This window comes from Ptychodera flava, chromosome 20, assembly GCF_041260155.1.
Source record: "Ptychodera flava strain L36383 chromosome 20, AS_Pfla_20210202, whole genome shotgun sequence".
Taxonomy (NCBI): domain Eukaryota; kingdom Metazoa; phylum Hemichordata; class Enteropneusta; family Ptychoderidae; genus Ptychodera; species Ptychodera flava.
Window position 1 is genome coordinate 36,096,767 of NC_091947.1, and position 24,037 is coordinate 36,120,803.

At 36.9% G+C, this 24,037-nt stretch overlaps 2 protein-coding genes across 6 annotated transcripts in view; one reads left to right on the top strand and one right to left on the bottom strand.

Moving 5' to 3' along the window:
* LOC139120832 (fibroblast growth factor 8b-like) overlaps positions 1 to 9,087 on the bottom strand; it is an 83,650-nt gene extending 74,563 nt beyond the window's left edge. Inside the window, exon 1 of one of the 2 annotated variants that reach the window (XM_070685411.1) lies at positions 8,979 to 9,087. The gene's annotated coding sequence lies outside the window, so the exon portion shown is untranslated. Of the gene's footprint in view, positions 1 to 630; positions 706 to 8,978 lie in introns of those variants that run through there. The other variant, XM_070685413.1, reaches the window with a different exon arrangement.
* The window catches only part of LOC139120831 (F-box/WD repeat-containing protein 4-like), an 82,752-nt gene that overhangs the window by 51,307 nt on the left and 7,408 nt on the right, over positions 1 to 24,037 (top strand). For all 4 annotated transcript variants that reach the window (XR_011549151.1, XM_070685410.1, XM_070685409.1 and 1 more), the window contains exons 3-6: positions 9,754 to 9,936; positions 20,983 to 21,204; positions 22,295 to 22,360; positions 23,119 to 23,259. Coding sequence is in view for 3 of the 4 variants with exons in the window: in XM_070685410.1 (XP_070541511.1) it covers positions 9,754 to 9,936; positions 20,983 to 21,204; positions 22,295 to 22,360; positions 23,119 to 23,259 (612 nt within the window). In the remaining variant the exon portion in view is untranslated. The remainder of the gene's footprint in view (positions 1 to 9,753; positions 9,937 to 20,982; positions 21,205 to 22,294; positions 22,361 to 23,118; positions 23,260 to 24,037) is intronic.

Consider the following 24,037-nt stretch of genomic DNA (forward strand, 5'->3'; position numbering starts at 1 on the left):
TGGCTGAGAACTCTGTGAAGAAATTTCATACCCATCATAGGATTGGATACATTGAAGTAAAATAATGTGAACTGAAAGACAACTTTGATCAAGAAATGCTTGTGCTTGTGGAAAATAAAATGAATATTGCTAGTGGGGGGACATACTTCTTTGATGGGTTGTAGTAAAGGTATAGGAAAAATTAGGGGAAATTGTCCCTTACTTGTAACTCAAGCTCTGAGACTGCTACAGGCAGTAGTAATAGTTAGCTTGATGACATAGCCGTCCAGTTTTTGTTTTGTTTCTGTGACCCTGTCTGCCTTAAGATTCAGGTTGAACCGTATTTCTTTCATACCTGAGCGCTTGACACAATCTCAGGTGAACTACGGATGTTGTCATCAATATGCTGATACTTTTTTGCAGTGAAGAATGTTACATGACTTAAGTGGAAAACAATGCATTAAAATGAGTTTGCACTTTTTATGCCTTCATCAGAATGGTAGTCAGCAATGTTCTGCCAAATATCAAGGGCATCTGGTAGAAAATTGTGAAACCAAGTACTTCAGCTTGGACACCTTTAAGTATACTGCTATTTACTAGAGTACATGTAGCTGTTACATAGGAGTCAACTAAAAGAACAGGTATACTTACTGTGATCTTATGGTAAAGAAACAGCAACAACCCGAGACAGTGTCGTCTTTGCCTGTCAGTTGCCATGAAATGACTGTCGCTCTGATTTCTTGACTTACACAAACACAGCAGGAGAAACAACAGACTGGTTACAAATGTTTTGGTTTGCCAAGCTAGCCACTTAAAATACCAAGAGTCACCTTCTCAGCGGGTGCACTTAGGTGTGCAACAATGGCTGGCCGAAAGTGAGCCCTAGATATTCCATTGATATCTTTCACCTGTATCTATTTACACAGTCTTTTAGCTGAAGCTTTCACAACGTGGACATCCAAACACAAATTTTACCAGCTTTCATAAGATTATCTCTGAGTTCTATATCACAACAATAAATACACCCTTAGCTTTACCAGCCATACCCACTGTCCACACTGCTTGAGAAAGATAAATTTGTAGAGAAAAAAATGAAAGTGCTCCAATTTTTCCAGAAGTAGATATGATGCTTTTCATGCACATACATGCACTGCTGCTCCTGTGCAAACTACTCTACTACATGCAGTACTTATGATGAAAATTTTCACAATTTTTGAATGGCCATATCACATATGATAGTATTACGATAAATTCCAACAAAAGTACAAAATTTGAACCAGAGAATGATCACATGATGTTATACAAAATTTCTCCATGTTAAACTTTGACATTTTAAATTTTTTAGTGTTAGAACGAAGAACACATTCCTTATCAATAAAATTTGTGTTATTTCTTTCAACTTTTGTGAACAAAAACACCACATCTTTAGAATTCCACTCTGTTGGCGGTGGTCTAACTTTTAATACCTGAAGTCTGAGACACATACTCTGCAATGTAGTTGTTGATCATTGCCACCAAGTTATCGGAGTAATAAACACTTACTGATGTTTTCTTTCCACTTCAGGAGTTTTTAGGACAGACCACCCACCACAGACTTGTTGGCTGCTATATTCCTGTACCATAAGAGAGAAATCTGTTTGATGTGTTGAACCACAAAAAGCAACGGACAATATTTTATGCTTATGTTGATGTTGTGATCATGATAATGCCCACACCGGAGTGGCCACCCACCTGTATGTTACCTTGTTGGTGTTAGAAGAACAGGAAATGGACATGCCTGTGGTGGGGCTGTCAGACATTCCACCAGGTTGAGACACAAGATCTCAAATTTGGCAACCATGCCACAATAACAGCTGTACAGAGTTGTAATATTACAGGAAACAAAGGTACAGTAGGTTTCCTGCCAGAGTACAGCCAAGAGTCTGGCTGTCAACAGCTGTCAATTTTCTGCAGGAGATTCTTTTCTTCCAATTTATTGTCCAGTGTTTCACAGGTCACCTTAGTTTATCTCTTATAAACTACTTAGCTGACACAATTAGCAGATTTTATCAAGCAGTGTTACCAGGTCATCGTGGATATGCCAAGTATCAATTTTTCACCCTTGCAGCAACCAACAAAGCTGAAAAGTGGCCTGATCTTTGCACTGTTGAAGTAAGACCCTTCTGATGGCATGACTTGTCAAACCAAGTCTTCAAACATGTATCAAAAAACTTCTTGAATTTCCTGTCATTTTCTATCTTTCGTTTCTGTTTTATGATTTGACTGATCATCTGTTTGCCTGATGATCCATGGTGTAGTGTTTCTCTCTCTCTCTCTCTCTCTCTCTCTCTCTCTCTCTCTCTATTTAGAATGATCTTTTTTATTTTAAGGACAATGTGATCCACGTTATGTCCGATCATTTTATGTTGGAAGAACACTAGTGTGTCCAGTAGATACGGTATTTGGTGCTACAGCTATTCATGTAGATTGAAAGACTTTATGGTGACCATGCTGGCTACAGTGATAGTGGCACATCCTTACACATTGAAATTTTATTAGATTAGTAGTTGTTCAAGGCACTTGAAATGGGTTGTCATGGAAACAAGCGTTATGAATTATCACATACAGTTGTTTTATAAATAGATTGGTAAAATCCCCTCCTCAAGGCACATTTCCAGCACATCAGCGGATGTACTTGAGTATTTCCATGGTACTGTCAAGTTTGAAGTAATCACAATGTGCCAGCAATCACACATTAAATGTTTGAATCCAAGCAACATAGCCTGCCAGTAGACATTTTGATGGGCTTACTTATATGCCATTTCAAGTACAACACTGCCAAAGAAACAGAAAAATGATGGTCTTCATAAATCAAATCAGTGTCTCTGATCTTTTGGAGTGCACTATTTTGTATCTGCCATTATGAAAGCAAAGAAGTGATGTGTTATGCAGATATATGCCTAGTAACTTCTATTGAAGAATTGATGTGTTCTGGGTGGCGCTACAGAATTTACCTTGTGTTATGTTTCAATCTAGTTACCATGGCTACAAAGAAACATGCTCTATAAATGGAAACTCATATAGGAATACTATGCCCTGATCAAAGTACATGTTATCGGAGCACTAACTCTACTTGACATTTCTCCTTCCAGGCTAGAATAGAATTGTACATGCATTAGAACCACAAATTCCAGTTAGGATTCAAAACTCATTCCAGCATTAGTGTATTCAGTTAGCTTGCTGTTCTGAGTCGTACAGAGGCAGTTTTCTACTAATCACATACAAAGACATACCTTTAGAAATCTCATGTACACAAATAAAGAGCACGAAGCCTGCAAATTCTTTCACTGAACAAACACACCACCCTGCAGATGGTGGTACAGATAGTGGTAATATTAAAGGCAAAAAGTTTTAAAAAAAGCTCTTCTGTAGGTTGCATAAATGTGTATGGTATGATACAGAACAGTCTTATGATAACAAAATGCGAGCGTTCAAATTTTTTACCATGTGTCAACTGTTTTACTGTGAAAGACATGCAAAAATCACACCTGAGAAACACTGCAACATTGTACAAAGGAAACTCTCACTTCCCTAAGCTGTCTGAATTCCACAGCACTAGAGTGCATATCCATCAATAGGAATCTTTCAGACTGTACACTATTGCTGTTGAACAGTGTGTAGGGTAATCTCCAAATTTAGTGTCATGGAAAAGTTATAAGTTTTCAGATGCTGTAATGGTTGACATCAGACTACCTCCACCCCTTTGTATTGGTTAATAACACCATTTTTTTTTCACTGATGTGGGAACGGACGGGGGTGAAAGGCTAAGAAAAAAATCAAAAGAATGAACTTACACGAGTGCATAATAAAACACACGGGTCAACTTTAGCAAAACTGTCAAAATATCAAGACTTGAGTTGGATGGTGAAAGGTTATCAGCAAACACATTTGTTTGATGTAATGCCTATCTGTCAAGTCTAGTGTAACACCAGACAAAAATAATGATGTATTTTTTGATAATAACAAATGATTATTATTGTGAAGTTTACAAGTGACTAGTGCAAACTAATTCATGAAAGTAGGACAGAAGTATTGAAATGTATGAGGAACGTTTGGGTGTGATTTTGATAGCTTATCAAAGTTCCCAAAAGTGCAAAGTTATTGTTCATTCTTTTATTAATTCACACGTTTCAAAGTCCATCGTTGTGCACCTTCAAACACTCCTAGGTCTAGAAATGAAGTCAGTTTTCAATGTTAATCCTGGAGCATGTTTCCATTTTAATTTACATGAGATTGTGGAGGGGAGAATAACAAACAAACCCTTTCAATCTGTTATGAGGAGTAATTCGCAATGCACTTGCAAGACTTTGAATGTGGAAAGGACTCTCATGCATGTCTACTATTTGCTGTGCAAATGTTCACAATACAAGAGATCTTACTGATAGAGTAGGCAGTAGTGAAGTTACATGCATACTTACTAAATCTGTGAGAAAATGTTGTCCAACATCATTGTTTATTATCTGTGGTTTGCTACTCTTCCACTGGAAACATTATTAGCTCAAGACAGATTAATTACTTTATAGAAACTCAAAAAACACTATTTTTATGTAGAACTAGGGCAAGAATTTTGGAAAAAAAAGAAAATTTGGAAAGAAAACGTATGGACATTAACCCTAAGTTAAATTTGGCAGATGGTAACAAATCAGTGACCCATCCACACAGACCATAGCTGCATTGTTTCGGCTCAGAAGATGTGGAGTTAAATGCAAGGTGTTATGAATAAATGATTTGAAGATTGAAAATATTGGAAACTGAACTTTGTCTTTCCACAAGGAGGTATGGCTCTTTTGATATGGACACATTCTTTGTATAATATTAGCATGACATCTGCAGTACTAATAGTACAGAGCAACACATTTTCTAAATGCTTGCATTTCAGATTTCAGTGACCACCCTAAGAGGTGGTTGAGTGAGTATGCTTTCAAGACTGTTCCCCAGTTACTTCCCATACCAGTACAAAACCCCAGCCTTTTGTTTCACTAACAATTTTATTCATCAATCTCAAAACTTGAACTGAGCTTTGAAATTAGTTTGCTAGCTTGAGTCAACCACTGTATGTGATGTATGTGAATCAAGCAGTGTTATAGCCTTGAAAATTGCAGATCTCTTTACATCTATAGGCACCAAGGTTTCAGCAGTCGAAACCTAAACTGTACTTCTCTTAAAATCAAGGTTGAATGCTGGAGTACCTAGACGTTTACTGCCAGGAAAAGAAATCACTTTTCCACTGCCCTTTAGATCAAATAATTTGACATCATCAGAGAGTTGCAGTGCAACGCATAATTTCTGCCAAACATTTAGAATGACTTTGATAATAAATAAGTGCCATACGCCTCACTGGTCAGTCTGGCCTGGTTATCTTATTAAAACCACACAATTACTGTTGGCAAATCAGTGGTCATTATACCAATATTTTATTAATAGGAAAATCACTGTTTGTACCAAACAATGAACAACTATTTATCTATTATTAACATGTAAGACCATAACTGTAATGATTGACTATGATCATTTTTTCCATCATCAATCATTAAAATTTGATTTTTCTATTGTGGTCTTGTCCTTCACAGCAAAGCTAGTAAGTTTCTTTAGTGAAAGTCCAAGGGATTAAGTGTTAATTCAGGCTTTCTATTGATTGTGTTAACAATTCTTTGAAAAACAAAAGTTTTCAGAATGAATGGTGCAAATGAACAGATAAAATTTGACCAAGTGAAATGTGACCATAGCTCTTTGAAAAAGTCAGTTTAACTTATCAAAACATGTAAATTAATGAATCGTCTCGTTATACGTAACAAGCTTAAGAAATACTAGTTTCTAGCAGAGTCACCCAGTGATTCAGACAAAATACTTCTGCAAATCTAGTGATCTAAAAATATTAAAAAATAAGGTTGCATGGAAGAATGCTGTGACTTCAGGAATTTGGTTTCAGAAATACTACATAGTAAGTGACCTACTCATGCAATTGTTGTAATCATATCAAGTGAGTGGCCTGCATATGCAACGTTAAGAATATAAAAGAATTAAAATGTTCATATGTAATAGCTGATATGCATGTGTACAGTACATTGTATAGCCTTCATGATTTAGTTACTTCTACAATATATGTCTAGCTAAAATGATGTTCTCTCTCTAGTAATGCAATACTGTTAAATTGCATTGTGCATTCTTTCATCTGATTCAAATCCATCCTCATGATAAATTGGCTGAAAAAAGAAGAAATCAGGAAAATCTCATGAATTAAAATGTACATACATCATCACACAGATACTGACAGCAAAGTGCAGCAAATTGTCCAATTGGCGCCCGGAAAACGTCAGGAAAAATTGATGAGGAGAGCTGAAAATTCTAATGATACAAGGGCATCTAGCGGGAAGGATATCCCCCTATAGGAAGGACATTTAGGCTAACATTTACACAAGCTGATCAATGCATTCCATTTGTAAAACATATCAAACACTTGCATGAATGCAGACTTCATACATGTTAATGTATTGGTTTATTTTCATCCCAGTGCCCTGCCAAGCACAGCAACCCTATTATAAATGTTATTAATCACAATATACAAATAGAAGCACAAAACCTTCATCACTGGAAGGAAGTTGCTTACTTAACTAATTTACACTTCCACAGAGAATAAAAAAGGCTATAGATTTAGCTGAATATTTCATATGTATGTTTGAGAATTGTACAAATTGACTTATGCCTTGTTTACTGTTCAACTTCCTTCTCCGGATGCTTTACCACTTCAAATAAAAACCACAACATTATGATTTGTTGAAGACATGGTTTCATTCATTTCTTTGATGTAAAATGAGTGACTGCAAACAGTGTAGAATTATCTGTGTATTGCAACCATTGATTAATGCAGTCAGGACTGTAGAAACTTGATAAACTGATTTAGCATTGGTAGCAACCAGGTTTAGACTGTAGTGCTTTGATAACATAGTGTGCATGTGACTGGATATCATGATACAATAGTACACTTGAAACAGAGTGAGACCTAAAGCACCCTGGATTGATGTACTCATGCACTAATCTTAAATACCAGTATACATGGTATGCTGTTGTAACTGGACAGTTCATGAATTTTTGTATTTGTTAGTAAAGTTTTCCTCTGGCTCAAAGATTATACAGCTACTACTGTATGAGCCATCACAACTCAATGCATTGTAAATGCATGCTATTTTCAAATTAATCATAACCATAAGTAATTCCTTTTATATTGTTTAGAAATCATCCCCAACAATGTGATAGGATCTGAAGATCAATTCACCATTTCTGTTTATTATGGAAATGTTGTGACAAAAACTCAAATACTTTTGAGTAAAAGTTGGAAATTTCCTGAACACATACACAGATCCACACACAGACATACAGGCACGACAATTTCTTGACACCTACAGATGGTTGCTAATGCAGCTGGATGCCAAAACTGGCAGAGAGATTAAACCAACTGATAGATGAGTGTAATCTTTATGATGAGGTATTGTACATAAGATCACCATGTACTTAAAATCCCCTCATGTTAAGTCCTTCTCAACCATAAAGTATGGTTTGCTCTCAAGTTAGACAGATGAAAATGGTTGGAAATGTGAAATAGGTAAAAATTAATAATAATAATAACATCTGTTTTATATATAGCTGTTTATATGTTTTGTAACTGTGCATCATTTGAACTTGTCTGTCGGAATGTTGATTCATGAGGTTTAAAATAATATACCATACACTAGTGTGCAAGAAAGCAACATTTCATATGTGATCAAGTGTCAGCAGAATATTTTATTATTGATCAAAAATGCAGATTAAACCTCTCTCTGCATTATCAATGTGGCAATGCAATGGTGTGTATATGATGTATGTATGGCATAGTACAATGAGTATATGTCTACATGCATTGTAATACACATGCATGCATACTCTACAAGTATACGTTCTAACGACACAAAATTTATGCATGAAGCTGCTAGCAGCTGCTGACAGGACCCCCTGTGCATGGTTGGTCTTTCCAAGAGGGTCAAAGGTGATCACAGATCAACTGTGGGTAAGCGGACTGGGCCAAGTGCCCTCTCTACAGCTGCGCAAATTTATTGCACACTTTGAGGATGTCGATTTTACTGATCTTCCACTTCATGGTTACTGGGATTCACAAAGTTTAGCTTATATAGTCACCAACAGTGTTGATGCTAAAAACATGACTGTTTTTCTAATCAAATGACATGCATCAACCACGTTTGTTGGCTTTAACTTCTGTGGACAGTATGGAATGAAATGAAATGGTCCGTCATATTGAGTTATTTTGTATGAAAATACAACATCTCTGTCACAAGTACAGGACTTGCACTTACTGCTTTGACAATATGTACGAACATGAAGACTGAAAACAAGATTATGGAGTCTATGGTGGGAAACGTGTTGTAGTTATCATTCATGAACTGGTTGATGTTAACATGGTCCACATAGGCACCACCTGTCCTTTGACAGTTTGCATGTGTTAGCTTGGTGACCATCTTGAAGTTTGAAACAAATGTAATCATGCTCCTGGCAGGAAAACCTACATATTTGCTTTATTCCAGTCACTAACCCAGTACTTATTAGGAAGCATTATAGGTACATGTGTACACATTTTTTGAAAAATCAACAGGTCCGTAAATAACGTCAAGTCACTGAGGAACTTTCCTGAGTGACCTTGTGACTATACAGGGTTTAACTTCAATATCCATGCCAGTATGTAGCGTCCATTTGGGGGTTAGGGGTGATATGATTACAGGATAGCGGGTGTTGATGATATAGGCGTTTGAGGAAGTATGGTACATCTCTCACTATGTGTTTGCCTGTAAATTATCACTAATTGATTAATTAGCACATGATATCAGGTGAAACAGGCATTTGAACATTCCATAGTTTTTGTAAAGACAGTATACATGTTGTCCCAATGTTTGACAGAACTTGAATTTACCCACCTTGATTTATCAAGCACTGCCTATAAAGGGGTCCATAAGTACGGTGGAAGTGGCAACCAATAACCACTATAAAAGTTGTTCTTGACAGAGTGGCCCTTGTTGGAATGTCAAAGCACCAATGCAAATCATTTCAAGCATGTGACTTGTCAGCTGACGTAAATCAAATGGTAATTTCATCGGTTTCTATGTCAATGCTTCCTGATGTTGCTATGGCTACAATTTTTGTGTGGTTAGCCCCTGATGGGTGGTGCGTCACCATGGGTAACCGGTGAAGGTGGCCAAAGCTCAGAGTGATTATCAGAATTTCAGATCAGCCTGTCACCAATTATACATGTAAGAGCTGGTAAAATGGCCAGCTCAACTCTTGAGGAGCACAGAAACCCATGCAGATGTCATGTTAAGCGTTGGGGTTAACTGCCATGGATTAATGCTTTGACCACTGGATTATTAATCAGCCATTATTTACTTTGAGTCAACAGGGCTTCCATCGATGTGAGAAAGAAAGACAAGCAGGAAACATAAAGAATGGGGAATTACACAAAAGTCCAAGGAGAACTGGAAGTTAATTCAAATTTGTGTAAAATTTATGTTTGGACTTGGCCTAGCTACTTGATTTAATGGTTTGACAAATGTTCAGACATAACAGTAGGAGGAAATCAAGCCATAGTTACCAGAAAATAGAATTAGTTCAGCATCAATCAAACTCAGTCACACACCATGCCTCTAGTGTGTCAAACCAAGTCAATCATTTTCATTCCATCTTCATCAATTGCAGTTTGTTGCCATGGTTACAGCTGGAAGATCAACATCTTTTCTTGACGTTTGGAGCTGACATCTGCTGTTACAAACTCAGACCTAATGGGGAAATACCAAGATCACCAAGAGCTCTGTGTGTTGGCCATCAAGATGATGTTTGCAGATTTGTCAAGAAAGGACCAAATTTGGTCAGTGGGGGACGGTAAGTATTTGTAATATTACTTCCATCCTCATCTAACCAGAGAATGGGAACAATTCCCAGCACATCTATTAGGTATATATATATTTCATTTATGGACACTAAATATGTAGCTTTGCAATCACTTCATCAAGATTTTGTTGAAATTTACTCCATGTACATTATGCAAAACAGAAGCAAAAGTACTTTGGTTTGTGTACAAGAGCTACTGAGTGCCATTGTAGCTTGAGCAAATGCTGCTGTTAGTGAGTCCATCTGAAGTGTGTTTGCCTTCTCTGTTTACAAGAGCTGTGTGTACTGGTAGGTATCTCAAAGCATGGCTTGCACTTTGCTGTCATCTTTAGGAAAATACTGTCTGTGACCTCTCACATTTTATTTCTCTGATTGCTTGTACCAGTACTTTATTAGTCTGCTTCAACAAAACTATGAATGGATCGATGCATATACTACTCCCTAAAATATCCAAATGATAATATATGGTGAAGAGAAGTGCATCTTTTTGACAACTATATGCCTAAGATATAAGAAGGATCCAATGTTCTCATTGTGTCAGTGTGTCAATGTGTCTGCCCATCTATCACTCCATATGCTATGTTGTGCTTTCTGTCTGTCTATCTATCACTCCATATGCTATGTTGTGCTTTCTGTCTGTCCATCTATCACTCCATATGCTATGTTGTGCTTTCTGTCTGTCCATCTATCACTCCATATGCTATGTTGTGCTTTCTGTCTATTAGTTGATGGACTTTATTGATCTGAAAACCATCTGGTTCCCATGTTCCATCATATCGGTGCATATTCTGTGAATCTATCCATTTTTCATCCACTGTTTTAACTAAAATCTACTCACTAGGGGGATTTTGTTTAAAAGATTTTCGAACTAAAATGAAAATTTTCCCAACACAATGTTGATAATTATCAATGTTCAGTTTGAAAATGATGTGGGTTATAACTTGTTTAATGCTAGCAACACATGCTACTGTGAACTGTTTGTCAGAATAGTGTACTTCAGTGGACAGTGTTTCCATCTTTTATTTTTTTCAAAAATTGACAGTAGAAGTGATACTTTTGATAGTCACACATTTTGCTGATCCAGTTGAGTGTAGTCACTTGACATGTATTTGGACAAGTACCAAGGACAGGTATACCTGACACAGCAGATTATTGTAACTGTTAACTGATAAACATCAAGTGCAAAGACAAATTCATGCTGTGCTGTGAAGTATTATGACTAATCAATTGACTTTGATTACTTCTACTACAAAAATCAAGTGCTTTCAATCCATGGCTTAGAACACTTAATGCCACGCGTGCAAAATGTCATAATTGTAGAGTCCAAGTACAAATGATTCAGATTGCAGTTCCATCATGACACTTTTCATATCCACCAAAAGAAACATCTTATCAAGGCATGTTAAGCAACATTTACTATGATATCAAAAAGAGTATAGATATATTTGATGTCTGTAAAATTTAGTTGATCTCTCATTGAATACCTCGATGAAGCTGCAATTCTAGGTCAAAATAACTAGCCACAGATGTATGTCACTCTGTCCTCCTTGAGGTAATTATGAATTTATAATTATATCAGACATTTCATTTTCTTCTGGATTATTCATATTTACTTGAAGTCAAGTCTTGCATCATTGAGAAATATGGTAACAGACAAAAAACACAAATCACAGTACACAAAACACTTTGCGAGAGTGTTCTGAAAGTCTGTACCTCTAAGTTTCACTTTGAAATCTGTCATAAATTTCATTCAAGGTATGGTGAGAAGCGTGTATTTAAAACAGAGATGGCAAAATGTTGATGGCCACGTTCTCTGATATTGTGGTTTTACAGTAAACTTTACATACTTACAGGGGATTTAGGTATCCGTAAATGATAGCCTTCCTAACAATGCCCATTTTGTTTTGGGAGATTTCTTTGCTTTTATCCCTCTTGATAAAATCAGTGTTAGTGTTTGCAAAGGGTGTGAGACAGAGAACTATGAACCAGGGTGGAGTACTCACAAGCAACATGCACCATTGACCAAAATGATTATACCCTAGTTTTCACATGTTCTTCTAGTTATGTCAGGATTATTATCTAAACAAATGAGCTAAATAGCAATTAGATGATTTGTGGGGTGATAGTAATGAATTAGTTCATTCATTCTCTGTCAGGTTTATATACTGGAGAAAATTGATTGCCATGCATTCTGCTTGTTTCCCCCCCTTTACCTGGTCATTGTGTCAGTTAACGGGATTATACATCTGGTGTTGCAGATCTGATTTGCTCACATGTGTAATGTTCTATTTGATGTCCCAGTGAAAGAAAAAAGTAGACAAACCAAGCTGTCTTGCATGATTGCAATTGAGTACTTTAGAGAACCATATTCAACCAGGATTAGCTTTTAAATCAGTGAACAGGACAATTCAGACACTTCCGTCGATGAGTGACACTAACATCATGGACAACACTGGCTACTTGATTCTGTCAAGTACGTATGGCCAGCTAGTAGTTGCATACTGAATGTTGAATTAGTTCATATATCAGCACCTTGCCAAACACACCTATTGATTACTTTCTTGGCATATCACTTCCTCTAGGTTTCCCAGGGTGGCCTTCTTTAACTGATCCTCCTTTCTGCAGTGCTTACTTCTGGTGAAAAATATGTGTTCAATCTCTGAAGTGTGTTTACTACAAGAAGTTCTTTTCAGCTATTGTAAAAACTACACTCTAAAGAATTCACAGATGTCCCAAATCACTGATACTGAAATCTTGTTTGTGGAAGTGACAGATGAATACTAGTAACCATTGCTAACGCTACAGTGTGATATTTCACTTAAGGCAGTTTGACAAGTTTTAGCCTTGGTAGTGCATATATATGAGGACACAGTAAATTGTCCTGTTAATTTGATACTCATTGGAGCCCATTGTTTTTATTGCATGGCTCCCAAAATTCTCAGACCTGGACTGTTGGCCCCCTCGTACTGTCCAGGTCATCAGCTCATTGCAACTGTCGGTCTCTGTCACAGCTGATAACACGCATCACTTCAGGTAAAATCATGACTCATCTTTCAAATATGAAATATAGAAATTTCAGTCAGGCTTGATACAAATTTGAAAAAGTGAAGAAAGGGAAATTAACTGTTGAGATTTTATCTCAAGAAACTCAATGTCAGGTGAAGGGCAACTTAAGCATGACACACTCTAAAACTTGATAACGGCCTGCTTGAAATTCCAAGGATGACCATATAAGCTAAGGCCATTTCAGTGGTTGAAATGTCAACCAAACAGAGAGAAATTTATGTTGTCTGAAATACCCCTATTCCCAACAAGAAAACTGTGTTTTTTTGTATTGATGTGTTGTTTACAGATGCTAAGGCACTCTGTGACTTCAGTGAAGGCAAAATGTTTACAGTCAAGCAGTGTTCTCCCCAGGCCATTTTAGCGTAGCGGTCCCGCTACGCTTTCGCCTCTCCCCGCTACGCTTTGATTCTCCCCGCTACGCTTTGATTCTCCCCGCTACGCTTTAAAATATTCCCGCCATCCTTTAGTTCACACGCTAACGCTCTGCGTAGCTACCAGCTGTTGCATGCATTGTCTACACATTAGCGCTCACTGCAACTTTCAACTTGGTGAAAGAGTGGAAGGTGTGAAGTATGGTATGCGTCCGATAACTTGTCCGTAAGTGTTGAGAGGAACGTTAAAACAATAGAAGAATCGGCTGGGTTGTTCACAAGTTTCATTCTACAACGACTATTACGACCAACAAAGACCTTTAGTCGGTATACATCGAGGACAAGTATTCACAGAGTTAGGCGGTGTAGCACTAGCGGGCCTGTGATCACATTCCCATGCTTTGATCAACGAAATGGACCGCAAAAGAAACAAAAGAAGCAGTTGACTAGTGAGGTTGATTATGATTTTACAACGATAATCTTTTTTTTTGTCCGAGTACGATCACGATCGCGATCGAGTTCACATTGCATAAATTCCAATATGGCGGCGGCCATATTGGCCGACGTGTTTATAACGTGTTGACATTGATCCTGGCGTCGCGTGTGGTTCCACTCTGACACGTTCTCTGAAAGATTTTACACCTGATTTTCGAGTGATTCTAGTCGTACTTAGTTCAAGTCTTGTGATCATCTCGGTGGTATTTTTAAAATCAAGAATCGAACGACGATGTTCAGTGGCACTGGTAGTTACGCGGGGGGGGGGGGGGGGGGGGGGGGGGGCGGCTGGTTGAAATTGATCCCCGTGATGGAACATTATTCGCGGTGTTTGTCGTTCAAAAATGATATAAAACTCAATTACATTTCTTGTGTAAAGCTTAAACTTATGAATTTTCCTCTTTGTTGGCAATTTTTGACAATGTTATCAGCAATATATGTATTAATGAAACTCCAATCAGAGTCTGACGAACCATTTCTTGCTTTCAATCTGAACTTGCTGTTACTGTTTGAATCTTCGATTTTATTTGCAATTGTACTATACTGTGATGATTTATTTAAGTGTAATAAAGAGTTTCCATGATGTTCAAATTGCATACTTGTATGTTACCATTGCATTTTGTTGTGAGTGTACATGAATGCGTGGGTGCATGTGCAAGCTTACATCCATATGCAAATATAAATTAATGATATGCAAATGATTATGCAAATTAGCCGCTACGCTTTTGCTTGATCCTGGGGAGAACACTGAAGGGTCATTTAATGAACCATTAGCTTGTTGCTACAACACAATCTCTGCAATATATAGGACTAGCTTGTCATCAATGATAACATGCTACTCTAAGACTATTGACTTATCATTTTAAGGGATGTCAAAGTCTTAAACTAAGAACTCATTTTCAAAAATGAGTCCTCATTCTCCAAAATGCTTTTTTAACAGTTCACAATTATCAGAGACTGAATTAAGATGAAAATATGAGAAAATGTTGATGATCTTACAGATCAAATTGTCCACCACAGTTGCTATTTGATATTTTGATTTGGTTGGTAAGTCATTCATTCATTGCCAATAAATAGGAGCTGTGTGAGAGGTCAGAAATCGATAGTCTGCACCCCAATCTGCGCTAGCGCATTTCAATCTCGGCTATCAATCTGCGCTCCCATTCTGCGCTATCAATCTGCGCTCCTATTCTGCGCTGGGGATCTCTGCCCCTACTCTGTGCTCTCAAATCCTCCAAAACCATGATTGCGGTGATAACGACTCTACCAGCACAAGAACTTTTTACATCAATTAATATGATTTTAGTATTTCCGTCATTTGATTTGCTGATATGATATTGGATTGTGACAGGTGCTAACTGTAGGTGCATTTTGGACAGCTATTGCTCAGGCAGTAATTAGTAGGATTGGTTCTGTGCCAGCCAGCTGACCCATGACCCTCATGTCATATAAAACCATGGATGTAAACATCCATGGTAGCACCTACTGGGAGATAGGGCGATATGACCTCTCAAAATTCTGCACTTTCTTGACTTCCAACCATGTATAATATGACTCTGGTGGAAATGACAAAACCAAGATTTCAGGTGTTTGCCATTCGAAACATTTGTCCAAGGTCCCTTTATCATGGTCACTCCACAAACCATTGTCCTGAAGTTCACTGATACGGATGTGATATAAACATTGTGGATGAAAATTCAAATGAGAAAATGAAATAAAATGGCACAACAATGTTGACAAGTTGTAGAATCAATAGACAATGCTAGTATCTTGGTGTATGGGATGCAACCATGCTGTACCATTACTGCCATGAAGGCACAACTTTATACGATTTTTAAGTATCTGATATTTACTGTCTAGTATCAAAGTTTGACATCAAACATATTTCTGTCACACATAACAATCTATATGTTGAGTCTAATATCGATACTAGACAATACTATAATGCCTTGCCTTGTGTCTCTGCACACTGGCCTGCAAAATCGCCGATATCTTACCTGGCACATATCAGCGATTTTGGGACTGTACATGATATTGATACTAGACAATACTAGACTTGTCAAATAGCGAATAAATATCCAATATAGATTGAAGATTTTACCACCTTCAGATCTGGTTCAGCCTTACTTCTTAAGACGGACTTCCAAAGGGTGAAATTTACATGATATTTATAGGCAGTTTTGGGACTATATCAATACTAGATGATACCAGAATGACTTGCCTTCTATCTCGGCAGGCTAGGTCTGTGAAATTGTCAATAATTACCCAATATTTATCAGAGATTTCAGGACTCTGATAACGATACTAGACTTGTAAAATTGTGGGTAAATATCATATATAATATATATATATATATATATATATATATATATATATATATATGTATATATATATGTATATATATATAATATATATATATATATATATATATATATATATATATATATATATATATATATCGCAGATTGATAGCACAGATTGAAGTGTGCTAGTGCAAATAGGGGCGCAGACTATCTATTTCTGACCTCTCACATATCTGTAAATTGACAACTTAGATGTTCATGTCTTAAAGTAGCAAAATAACACCAACTATTAATTACTGTAAAATGGAGTTTCACATATTTTTATAGATTCCATCAGAATGAAAGAGAAGTAACAAAATTTGATTTCATAATAAACGGATTAATGAACAATAAAATGATACAATATTGTAATGTAATGATTTCAGATGACACAGTTACAGAAATAGGTGTGTACTTCATGTGTGTTCTTCAAGCAAACTTTTGTCAGCCATGCAATCTCACTTCAAGCTTATTCACAATTTTCTCTATTAATTGCAAATATCTGTTTATCTGCAACAGTTTCTTCAAACTCCTCACTGTTTTCAAGGCTGATCAACACTCAGTGCAGAATCCTCATAAATGTATTTTCCATTTGTAATCATACAAATACATTCAATAAAACCATGAATTTGAAATCATAAGCTAGCCAGGGGACAGGTTACAGCAGAAACTGAAATGTCAAAAGACCATTGAAAGGACTTTAATTTGAATGCCATCTACATGAAACCTTATTTGCCATTAGTTTTCATTCTACAACTTCTTACTGAGCACATAAGTGATGGTTTGAAGCAAAATGTAAAATTCATTGATGTTTGAAATCAACTATTTCTATTTGATCTATGTGCATGTACTTTCATCAGATCAGTACCTTCTGATACTGCAACATTGTGTCTTGCAAAAACTTGGAGAAGTGATAGTTGAAAAGTACACAGAGTACACAGAGATTGGTGTGTCAGCCAGTTATGTTTCATTTATAGGTTGACTGATTTCCAAGTGCACTGTACCATTGTATGTTCATGAACATTGACAAATGAGGGCCATTACCCTTGACTGTTCTTCTCATTCTATACAAGTATCTAAAGGAAAGTATGATTTACCAAAGGGCATTGATGAAAGTACTCTGACCTTTATTAGATGAATTATAAAAGATTTTTGTATGAGATGTGTCCTGCCAATCCTGTATAGTTCCAAGGGGATAATCATATCATTGTTGTGTACACTTGTTGACAAACCAACCTCTGTCAAACCAGTGTCAATGTTTTGTACAGCATTGCTGTGATGCAGTCAAGCATTATTGGATTTCAGCACCCATTATCAGCATTTTTGGAACGCCTAGATGTCATTATGCTCCACTTATCCGTTGTAAAAAAGAAGGGGAAAAATCCAGTTGACAAAGATTGGGGTATCAGCATACAAGAATACAAAACCCCATACTTCAATTAAAATGACAGTCATTGTACTGTGGGCTAGCTGTGTCAAATGTCAAATGCATACGTCTTTAAGACACCTACTCACAAATATTTCCAGTCTTTGTATGGTGTTTTCCAAAAAAAAGGGCAAAAAACAGCATCTTTGATTAGGTGTAGGCCATTCAGCTATGTTAGCAAAAGGGGTATTTATGACACATTCTCCCCTATACAATGTAGCTAGGTTCAGCCAACTCTGTATCTAAGGCTATCTTTATAAACTGACAGACTAGAAATTCAGTGTATATTTAATGAGATGAGTATTTTGTACAGATAAGATGTATGTATTGTTTCATCAGTCTGTACTGATTTATGGTTCCTTTCTCTTTGTATACGGCAACACTGAGAGAAATAAACAGCACAGTTCTAATATATGTAAATGCATGTGTGTACAACAGTTTTGGCATTACCATTAACCATCTTGTGCAGACAGCGAGTATTGTAACTTTTAATGACATTTGTCTGAGGACTTTGGATGTATCCTTAACCATCAAGGCAAACTAGGTGTCAATTTTGCAAGTGATGTTTTATGACATCAACATAGAAGTTCTTTTCTGGCATCAAAACTAAACTTCAATTTTCATAGTTATTGCCTCTCATTAGCACTGTGCTGTATGACTTTACACAGTGCTGCTTTCAAAGCTGCTTCCCATATTAGGACTGCATCGCATAAAATCAGATCCAATCCACTGTGCAACATCACATTATAACACATCACATTTCAAAAGCATTGCACTATGCTTCAGTTCTGGACACCTAATAGCATACCTGTATGTTATTCATGCTTCATATAATGTGTAGCCATTGGTATCAGGTATATTGTCATCAAGCCAAAGTGTTTGCAATCTGTATACGTAATTACACTACCTGTCAAAATGTTTTCGTCAGTTGGACTATCAAAATGTCTTACAGAAGAAACATGCAGCTATAGAAAACAACAAGCGGCTTTATTGTCATAAACACAATAACTTTTCACAAATGAGACATTACTCTGACTCCATTGTTCAACATTATAGTTTCCTCAGCTTTGTTCCAATGAAAATGAAAATGAACTGTGTGACAGTACTATCCCAACTTATACTGGTACTTGAAAATGATAGTCTTGAACTTTGGGCAAGCATTAGTATTGTTTTACTTCTCATGGAAGAAAACTCTGGCAAAATATGATAGAGAATTCATAAAACATCTAGCAATTGCGCTGATCGCAAATGACGTCACTGTTCCCTCTCATTAATATGCATAAATAAACATTTGTCCGCATTTTCCGCATAAACGACGAGAATAAACCTGCGAGTGTTAGAATGGCTATTTAGCATCACACTTATTCGTAGAATTGAAATGACTGAGACTAAAAGCTGCAACAACAGCCGCGCATACAACGACAAAATTTGTCCGAATTTCAGCATATTTGTCCGAAAGTCGGCGCGTGCAGCTATATTTAGTAACAAACCCGGAATCACGATCAAAGCAATTGACACTTCCTGCAGTTCCTTATGAAACACCTGTTGAGTGTCATTGTATAGCCAGTTATGGTATAGTTGGAAATACAGTCAAATGATAGTGCTGCTATCAACACTGTTTGTCCATTGACCGTACACCTGTTATATGAAAGCACAATGAAAATCTGGCATTATTAGAATATTCTTTAAATAGATACATGTATATATCACACAAGATGATTAAGTCATTTAATGTTATAAGTGTAGTCAAACTCTATGAATTTAAGTAAATTAATTCTGCAAATTCACAATTTATCCTTACTTGGGGGGGTGAGTTTGTACAGTGCCCAGTTAAAACCAGATCATCCAATTCATCTGAAAACACAATATTTTTTGTCTTTACTTGTAAAATTTGTACAAATATAAGGTTTTTCACAAAATGTCAAGATGTATTTCTCAGAACATCATCATTTTGGGATTGTCCTAGAGGTTCATCTCAGTGTATCTTGTCAGCGTGTGATCATCTCATGTACCTTATCAGCATGCAATCTTGTGAGAAGGACATTGTGGAACACCTTATTCTCAACTTTGCTTATAAAATTTCACTTTAACAGGTGTATAATGATAAGGTTAATCACAAAATACTTGGATTTAACGTCCCACCAATACATCGTAAAGCGAAAGTATTATCCGCGATATCAAAAGTGACGTGATGTCAAAGAAAGAACTGAAGTGTATGATATACCCTATAGAATCTACCGTACACCAGTGAGTGTGATGTTATTGCTATGCCGATGTGCTTTTCGTATTCCCATTGAATTATTCATTTCAAAACATGATCTAATAGTGTTTATCTGTTGAAATGATCTTTCAATTGTGAATTACACTAATGAATTTTTCACTTGTAAGATATATCTCATGTGTAGAGTAATCAGTGTATTCAATAAGTCAACATTTCAATAAGCTATAGTCTCTAAATTTACCTACAACTATACACAATAAGAAAAGTTGTCTCTAGTTTCATGCTAAATTGATGTTCTTAATATCCAGTACGCTACAAACACTGAACATTATCCAATAATTCATACGCATCCTGGTAAACATCAGTTCCAAGTACAATGATAGGTTGATCCATTGTTTTGATGATTTATTTTTGTGATTATAATTCTATGTTCCTTAGCCATTTTGTGTATTTTCTGAGATCAAACATCACTTCTAGTAAACACTACAGATGTTTAACAATAATATTCAACAATAATCCTGGGAGATTTTGTTTGTTTTTGACATACATTGCTAAAGAAAACATCAATATTTCAATGAACGTGTCAGTTCTAGGTTTCTTTCAGCTTTGATACAATGGTAGAAAAATAAGATTTGGGGCAGGGTTCACTTCAATACACATATGCAATCCAATTCTGTTTACCCCAATACACACAGCCGACTGCCTCACTGAAAAAAAGGGATGGGGTAAAACCACATGATGAAGTTGAAAGTGTTCTACTTTTAGTATATACCATTAGCAAAAAAATAAGAAAACGACATCTAGCAGTGGTAGGTCCAACTACATCATGTTGAACATTTGGAATAGAAAAAGAATTAAATTTGTAATTTTAGAAATGGGGACACAATCCTCTTGACAAAAGGTAGTTGCAAATATGCTTTAAACCCATCACATACAGTTTGGTTTAACTCCATTGATCAGTGTGGTGCAGTTAGCTCTGTATGCACATACATTGACCTGGAGAAGAAAGAGTTTGAAAGTGAACACCTGTTAATGCAGCAGGTGTCAGCATCATCAGACAGCCACCTGTGTTTATACACTCTTGCTTGACATCAAAGACTGTGCATTTTGTTACAGGGATGGGGCGGTCATATCATGGCATGTGCGCACAGGCAGAATTCGACACATCTATCATGGACACACAGGTGATGTGAACTGTGTCGACCTGAAGCAGGACTTGATTCTCTCAGGATCAAGGGACCAGACTGTCAAGTTATGGTCTAAAGACAGTGGCGTGTGCCACTACACGGTACATGCACAAGACAGAGTATGGGCAGTCAAGTTTAATCCCTGGGACAGGTGAGAGACCAGTGGTGATATTGTATTTACAGTCACCACTACCTATATGCTAAGTGAGTGTAGCTCTGGGCCAGGGTCTATGTTAGTCATTCAGCTAGTAAAATGATATCAGACAGAAAGGTAAGCCTCATTGTTAGAGAATAACTGTTTCTACATTCATGGTATTGTTTGGTGATGTGGACCCGAGGCAACATTTGAACTTTCAAAGACCCAGGAAAGGTCACATTGTTTCCTATCATGACACATGCACATACAAAATGAAAGTTGGACACTTTTGTCAGTTTTTCCCTGTAAAAAAATGTGAACCTTTCATAGTCATACGTCAAGTAAAAAGCAGGCACTGTGCAAATTCTTTAACGATGGTATCAAATTCTTTGAAATTCATAAACATTACAACTCCAAATGGGTACAATGTTCCTCAAAGTCCATTGAAAGACTTAGTGGTGGATTTGGTCAAAGAAAGTTCATGAATACTCGACTGTCATTTGATTTTCAATATTAATGTGTTCAAGCCGTACATTGCCATACTAAAGAATTTGTGCACTAAAAATAATTGGACACAAAAACTATCAATTGTTTTGTATACTGTGAGGCTCCTTGTCAACATTCATTCAGATAATGGTACATACTGAGAGTTTAAAGTAAAACACCATCTCTACAATCAATGTGAGAAGTATCGTTTCATGAAATATGTCCCCAGGTAGTTTTTCGTTTCAGATTCAGCAATATTGATCTGGAGAGTCAGTTTTTGTCTGTAGAAACAATCACAACCAAGAATCATTAGATTTAGATTGTGTTTTACAAGGAGCATCACAGTATACAAAACAAGTGATGATTTTTGTGTCCAATTATTTTGAGTGCACAATGTGCACAATGTGCAGGAGGTGTTTTTATAGCATGAAGGATGTCCTAGGCAATGCATCACCTCTACAGGATAACAATTCACATCTAGTGTTAATTTACGATGTAAAAAATATTTGAAAAATTTTGATTGAAGACTTATTATACCCATTGCTGAAGAAAAGCAAAATAATTGAAATCTTATTAGACAAAATAATTGACTTGTGTTATCAAATTACTTTGTCTACAGTTCATTTATAAGTGGTACAGCAAGCTATTTCCAGATAACTCCACTCAGGTTGTGGGACATCCAAACGTAAGTATTCACCTTTGAATTGCTGTTTTATAAGACTCTTATCAATTAACACAGAGGTGTACATCAGGCTTCATACTGCATATAAAGTGAGTTCAAGAATTCAAGGTTGGTTCTCATACATGTAGCTATGTTTGTAGAGGACTATGCCCCACGTACCCGACACAAGGTCCAATCCCTCTAAAAGCAAAGGATATTGTACTAGATGACCAGGCATTTGTGAAAGTATTGCATTATTGAGCCTGGCATTTGTGAAAGTATTGTATTGGTGAGTTGGGCAATTGTGAAAGTATTGCATTGGTAACCCAGGCAGCTCAAATATACACAGAGGAATCAGTCTTTGCAGTGGAGAGACAAACACAGAGGCAGATACTTGAAGTATGGATTGTAATGGACTGATGCATTTATACACAAAACAATTTAAAAATAAGCATAACAAGTCACTTTCCTTCAACTCTCAAGTTACAGTAGTTGAAATGAAAGCAAGTTCTCATGGTATGGGATGACACATTCAATCCCAGTCAACCATTGGTACTCAGGATTGAGACATGTGAGGGCATGTCATTAGGCTATCAGCAGTACTTGTAATACAAGATCAGGTTTATTTACTATGCGGTCATGTATCTACTCTTTGAAATACTGTTACACAGAACATTGTCGACATTGTATTTGGTGACTCCTCTTTCAGAATGATACTTAAATGAACCCTGTGAACTTTCACCCATGACCTTAGCATGTTTTGTGGCATTGCTCTCTTGTAGTGGTAAGCTGCGCCAGGTGATAGGTAGATCATATCGCAAGGGAGCAGGTATCCTAGACGCTCATTTTGAGTCACCTCACTGTCTACTGTCCTGTGGCTATGATACCTACATCAGAATATGGGACATCAGGCACAACCACAAGTAAGTCGTCTCTTGAAAATAGACCAGTGGTTTTTATGCACAGGTACTCCTTAGCTGGGTAGTCTGCTAAATAGATTGATTTTCGGCTCGATCTATCAATCCCGTGGTCTATATGCCCACCACTGCAACCTAAATACTCACAAGGTGTGCAACAGAATCACTCAAAAAATACACCACCCGATTTGTCAACTGACCGTGCGCTTACACAAAACATTCAGAACTACACTCCCATATACCTACATGTAGTTGGATCACAAAATTAACCATCTCCTCAAAATCATTATGATGAGCGTGTTAGTCGCATTGTCTTGAAGAAATCGGCTGTGTTTTGAGGCCAAGCGCAGCTAAAAAGAGCCTGCAGAACGATTCTACCATATGACGTTATTTATTCTTCCGCTGATTGGTTCAACTACACATCACCAGTGACGTCTTGCTGTGACATTGGTTTTGGTCATTGATTAGCCAATCAGGGATAGAATAAATAACGTCATATGGTAGAATCGTTCTGCAGGCCGTGTTTAGCTGCCCTTGGCCTCAAAACACAGCCGATTTCTTCAAGACAATGCGAGTAACACGTTCATCGCCGTGATTTTTGAGGAGATGGTTAAATTTGTGATCCAACTAGGTATATGGGAGTGTAGTTCTGAATGTTTTGTGTGAGCGCACGGCCAGTTGACAAATCGGGTGGTGTGTTTTTTGAGTGATTCTGTTGCACACCTTGTGAGTATTTAGGTTACAGTGGCGGGCATATCGACTACGGGATCGATAGATCGAGCCG